Source organism: Panthera onca, chromosome B1, assembly GCF_046562875.1.
Source record: "Panthera onca isolate mPanOnc1 chromosome B1, mPanOnc1 haplotype 2, whole genome shotgun sequence".
NCBI classification, from domain to species: domain Eukaryota; kingdom Metazoa; phylum Chordata; class Mammalia; order Carnivora; family Felidae; genus Panthera; species Panthera onca.
The window spans coordinates 142226299-142232298 of NC_138342.1; the positions used below are offsets into that span (position 1 = coordinate 142226299).

General features: G+C 39.0%; 1 protein-coding gene across 1 annotated transcript in view; it reads left to right on the plus strand.

The window, feature by feature from the left end:
• CPE (carboxypeptidase E) overlaps positions 1–5077 on the plus strand; it is a 115723-nt gene extending 110646 nt beyond the window's left edge. The window contains exons 8-9 of the mRNA XM_060653828.3: positions 2225–2343; positions 4194–5077. Coding sequence (XP_060509811.1) covers positions 2225–2343; positions 4194–4292 — 218 coding nt within the window. The 3' untranslated portion in view covers positions 4293–5077. The remainder of the gene's footprint in view (positions 1–2224; positions 2344–4193) is intronic.
• The last annotated feature ends 923 nt before the right edge of the window (positions 5078–6000 follow it).

The window sequence follows — 6000 nt, forward strand, 5'->3', positions numbered from 1 at the left end:
GCCAGCACATCTTGCCAACCAATATACCAGAATCTGTGCCAAGACATTGCTCCCTTAGCCCTCGGGGAGCCCAGACCTTGATCCCCTCTGCCACATGAAGTCTCTTCTGTCTGTGAACCCTGGTGCCATAGAGATATGATTTCCTCTGCATTCCATGGTATGAGAATTTTAGGAGAATGTAACGGGGGAAAAACATAGGTAAGAGTGAAATCTGAGGAGTAAGAGTGAAACATAGGTAAGAGTGAAACTGTGGAACACTCCACCCCTTTGAGGGCAAAGTAGTAAGGAGGAATGGAGTCTGAGGTAGAGAGAGAACCAAGTGCATTTTCCTGGGAGCCCGGAAGTATTTCAAGATGGAGGGACTGATCCGGAGTGCCAGGTAAGCTAAACCTTTCGCATGAACCAGTGTGAAGAATCCCGACAGAATCTGTTTCCACGGACCAGTGGGAGCCTGATCGGAGGGTCTAAGAGAGACTAGGAGAGACATTAGAAAAAAGAGAGTATTGACAAATCTCTTCAGACATTTTGCTGTAAAGTGAAAGAGATAAATGATGGCACCTGTTGAAAGGAGATGTGGGGGTCAGAGGAAGACCAGAAGAGGTGGCCATGAGGGTTTTCTTTATTCTGATTCCATTTTCATAGTGAAATAAGATGTAAAGCATCTACTGGGAGTGAGGATGAAGAGGATGTGTCGGCGGTGTTAGGAAAAAGGAAAAAGTGTGAAATGTCCACTAGGGCCTTGCTACTCAAAGCTCAGCCCCCACCAGCAGGTGAATTCAGCACTGCCCTGGAGCTGGTTAGGAATGCAGAATTTCAGGCCTCACACCAGGGCTAGTGAATTAGAATTCGCACAGTACCAAGTTTTCCAGGTGATTGATATGCACTGGTCTAGGAAGATGAGAGTGTGAAAGGACCAGGGAGGAAGGGACCAGAAGGAAAGCAGGGCGGTTCCATGCCCTCAGTTAGGTTGGTGTGTATGTGTCGGAGACTGATGAGCGTGACGGTGTGTTTCCTCTGGCTGCATGCAGCTGGTGACAGGCGGAAGGCCGAAAATTATCCAGGATTGGTGGCTTGCCAGGCATGTATAACCAAGAGGGAAAAGCAAATGAGTTGAAGGCACGTGCTTTCAGTGATTATAGGGTGACCAGGGAACCTAACCTAGGTTAGGAGGGAGCTGTGGACCTGTGGGGTGAGAAAGATTGTGAACCTTACTTCTGCTTAAGAATTCTTCGGAGAACTAACTGAAAATGCAGTCCCTCCAAGACCAGCACTCCAGAACAACGTATTCTGAATCTTCAGAAGGAGATTTCTCACAAGTTTCTCAGGGTTCTTTATCCCTGATGGATAAAGAAGATGTGGTATATACATACAATGGAATGTTACTCGGTGATCCAAAAGAATGAAATCTTGCCATTTGCAACAATGTGGATAGAACTAGAGGGTATTATGCTAAGTGAAATAAGTCAAAGAAAGATCAATATCATATGATTTCACTCATATGTGGAATTTAAGAAACAAAACAGATGGGGAAAGGAAGGAAAATAAGATAAAAAGAGAGAGGGAGACAAACCATAAGAAACTCAAATACAGAGAACAAACAGGGCTGTTGGAAGGGTGTTGGTAGGGGATGGGCTAAATGGATGATGGGTATTAAGGAGGGCAATGTTGGGCTGAGCTCTGGGTGATGAATCACTAAATTCTACTCCTGAAATCATTATTACGCTATATGTTAACTAACTTGGATTTAAATAAAACTCGAAAATTATAAAATAAATAAATAAAATCTAAAAAACAAAACAAAAAACAAGAACAAGTACCTCAGGTTTCTGATGAGGCTTTCTTGGACCACACTTTGTGAAGCACTGATCTAGACTTATACCATTGGGTCTTCATGTCAAGATACTTGGCCAGAATCAAAACACAGCATCAGATGCCCTGACTCCATGTTTGGGGGCTTTCTATATCTTTTTACCTGTGGCACACCTGACATGATTATGAAGATCCATTATCTTATAAGATTTATTGACAATTTGACATTAATATTTGTAAAATTGCTATTAGAAATTACTTCTTCTAAGAGAATGTAACACTGATTTCAATGGAATGTTATCAAATTCCATAAACATTTACTTTCAAAGTAGGGAATCAAAGAAATTAAACGGAGGTATACTGGGTATTCCAAAAATGGCATAATTATGTGATTTGATATTTTGTTTCCTTACAGCAAAGGATGGCGATTACTGGAGATTGCTTGTACCTGGAAACTATAAACTCACAGCTTCAGCTCCAGGGTATCTGGCAATAACAAAGAAAGTAGCAGTCCCTTATAGCCCTGCTGTTGGGGTAAGAAATCATAATTGCTAAGATTTATTAAGCAATTAATATGTGTCAGGTATATTTAAGTGATTTATATTTAGTCTTTGTAATAACCCTATGAGGTAGGTACCACTAATACCCCCATTTAACAGATGAGAAAACTGAAGCTGGCAAAGTTAAGTGACTTGACCAAGGGCTCCTTGGTTGATTTTATACCATTCAATGTGAAGCTCCCTTATTGCTTCTCAGTTTTTTGAAGACATACCCAAGAACATCAAAGACAACTTAAAAAAATTAAACTTTTATTTGCCACAGTGATTTCAGTTTAAATGAGATTTCTGTTCCATTTATCTTTTTATTTCCAGCATCCAATATAATACTTTACTGAATGAGTATTTGGAAAAATTGATCATGCCTGCAAGGTGATTTTAGGCACTAACCAAACTTTTATTAAGCACATATTATGAGAAAGACCCTCTGCTAAGCGGTATCAAAAAGTGCATCTCATTTAAGGAGGTACCACCTATTTTGCTAGGAAGGTGAGGATTCTACTGCTATCTTTGCATTACATTTTTGGAACCAGGAAATGGCCTGCAGACTTTCCAGTCGAAAGACTTACCTGTAAAGAATTTATTGCATTTTTGTTCATGCCCCTGAGTTGGAGTATAAGGGCTTGGTTTTGCAAACAGAATACCTTGAGTTTTTTAACTGATGCTTTGGTTTTCTTTGTGTGTATGTGTACATTAGGCTGTATATGTATTAAAATCAGAGATAAATTTGGGCAAATGAAACCTGGAAAAAAGTAGCCCCAGAAATAGGTTGTAAAACATTTAATTATTTGGATCTTAGCCTTTCTGGCCTGCGTTAACTTCAAGGAGGTAGTGAGTATAGTCATATTCCTAAATATCTAGGGGCTTAAGTGGCCAGATGAAGGAACTCTTGGTTCCTTTTTTTTTAAACATCATTTTTATTTCTGATTCATTTTTCTGTTTATTTGCTTAGTTTTTTGAGACAGAGATAGAGTGACAGAGAGAGGAAGCACGCTCGTGCATGCGAGCAGGGGAGGTGCAGAGGGAGAGGGAGAGAGAATCTTAAGCGGGCTCCACACCCAGCAAGGAGCCCCACAGGCAGGGCTTGATCTCATGACCATGAGATCCCGATCGGAGCTGAAATCTGAAGTCAGAAGCTTAACCAACTGAGTCACCCAGGTGCCCCAAGGAACTCTTAGTTCTGTTTGCAATGGGGACAGAAGTATCTAGAGGTCCTGAGAAGGGTTGGGGTTGGGGAGTACAGATTTTGAATAGCCTTTTGTGTAGATGTAGGGATTGTCCACAGACCTGATGAAAACTCCCAGTTCACACTGAGAGTTGAGTTCCTGGGCCCCTGGCCTCTGTGGTTGTTTGGAGATGTATGTGCCTCCATCAGTTTCTTTAACAGATTCAAGATTCTAGAAAGCAGAACTTATGGTTTGGGACACCAGGACACTGAACTACATTCTTCCATATTTTCCCAGCTATTAGGAGAAAACTCAAGGTTTATAGGAGAAGCTCAGTGAAGAGTCAAAGTTAGAAAATTCATTCTAAATTACATCTTCTTATTGGAGGGAAAATTGACTTAAAAAAATCTGCTTTTAAATAATCCTACAAGGCTATTAGATCAAAGCACATTTCAAACATAATGGCTTTTGATTTTTTTTTTCCTCTGAAAGTATCTTTTGTTTATCACAAGAGATCTTTAGGATATACTATATATAGCTCAGGTGGCTATACTGAGCTTATCCTATAAGATCTAAAACTGCACTAATTTTTTTACTTAATTTCAGCTTTTAAAAGTACACATGCAGTTGGTAACAAAATATTCTTGTTTTTCTCCTTTAGGTTGATTTTGAACTGGAGTCATTTTCTGAAAGGAAAGAAGTGGAAAAGGAAGAATTGATGGAATGGTGGAAAATGATGTCAGAAACTTTAAATTTTTAAAAAGCTTCTAATTAGCTGCTTTTAATCAATCTATCTATACAATGTAGTATGATGTAATGTGGCCATTTTCTTTTAGATCTTGTGCAATATTTAACATTGATTTATTTTTAATCATTTAAATATTAATAGATATCACTTAAAATAAACAACTAGACTTTTAGGTAAAAGTATAAGAACTTGGTCTGTTTCTTCTCATATAACATTCATTTTCCTACATATATTACATGGAGAACTATAGGAAAGGTTTGAGTGATCTGCCATTTTAGACTTAAATGAAATATTCCACGTGTTATTTACGATCCAGAAGTTTTTGAGTAATTCTGGCTTTTAAAAACTAATGAAGTCCTTTTAGTGTAATGGTAACAGTGCCACATAGTGAATGCCACTGAAAAGGTCAACAGCTACATTTTGGCGTTGTGAGCATTATACCGCGAGACTTACATAGTTCAGTATAAATTGTCATTTGTCTTGTGCTGACTAGCTATATAAGCATGATCTTGTTAATGCATTTTTTGGATGGGAAGGAAAAATAAATGTTTAGAAAGGTATTTTATGATGAGAGTTGACTTCCTGCTTGCACATATGGGGGCGATACTGTTATATTATTCAGCCTGCTAACACTACTTAAAAGCTTAGGGTTTTCTCTTGGCTGTAGATTGGTCTAGAATTGTATTCTGAATGAATAAAGGTAAAAAAAAAATATCCCCATGGTCTTTATTTTAATTCTCTGTGATTTTTGGTCTAGAGCGGTAGTCTTGTCATTAAAAAGTGTATTTCCTTGATAATGGGCTCTCACTTGTTAATCCTCGCCGTTTTAAAATTTGACTGTGATGGCTGTTTGCCAAGCACAGTGCAAACTCCGTGTATATTACTGTGGTGGACAAAAGGTTTTGAAGCTATGGATCTTATGGATCAGTTTTGGACATAAGCTTTAAATATATGTACACAGAAATGAGTATGTAATTATCCATTGTGATAAGTAAAATGGCAGGAAGAACAGGATGTGCAGGAAGAGAGCATGATAGAGAAACTTAAAATGAGACCAGCTGAGGGGACTCAGAAATAACCTCTTGATGTATGTAAGCCCGGGTCCAAAATATGAGCAGGTGTGAGCAATGCAGTGACTGAGTGTATGGGTGTGTGTGTGTGTGTGTGTGTGTGTGGTGGTGGTGGTGGTATGGTTGATCAACATCCAGGTATGGGTTTTTGTTAAAGTAGTGTTAACTGTTGTAATACTAGAACCACAAATATATAATGGCTTAAGCACAATCAAAGCATAGTTTTGACTCAGACACATGTAAGAGATACCTGAAGTCATTTCCACCCATGGCTTATTGCCCAGAGCTAGTCACACAGCCCCGTTGGATGACAATCTTTAGTGAGCAACACTGTCACTAGTGTAGCTCTGCCTTCTGGTTGCCAACATAGGTTTGCTCTCCTTTCTTCCAAATATAGAAGTCACTTAACCCCGTAACAAGTGAGGCAACTTAAATCAAGGCTTTGAGCTTCAAGTTTGGGATTTCTGAGTGATCCCACAATAATCTCTATATCAGATCAGCATGTGGCCCCTCTTGCTCTACAAATCTACAAACAAAAAAGACAGGTTATTGCATCCTTCACTCCCAACATACAACAGAATAGGGTCAAGATAATGTCATAAACCCTCCAACTTGAAATGGTGAGGAATGAGAGGTGCATAGTATCCACT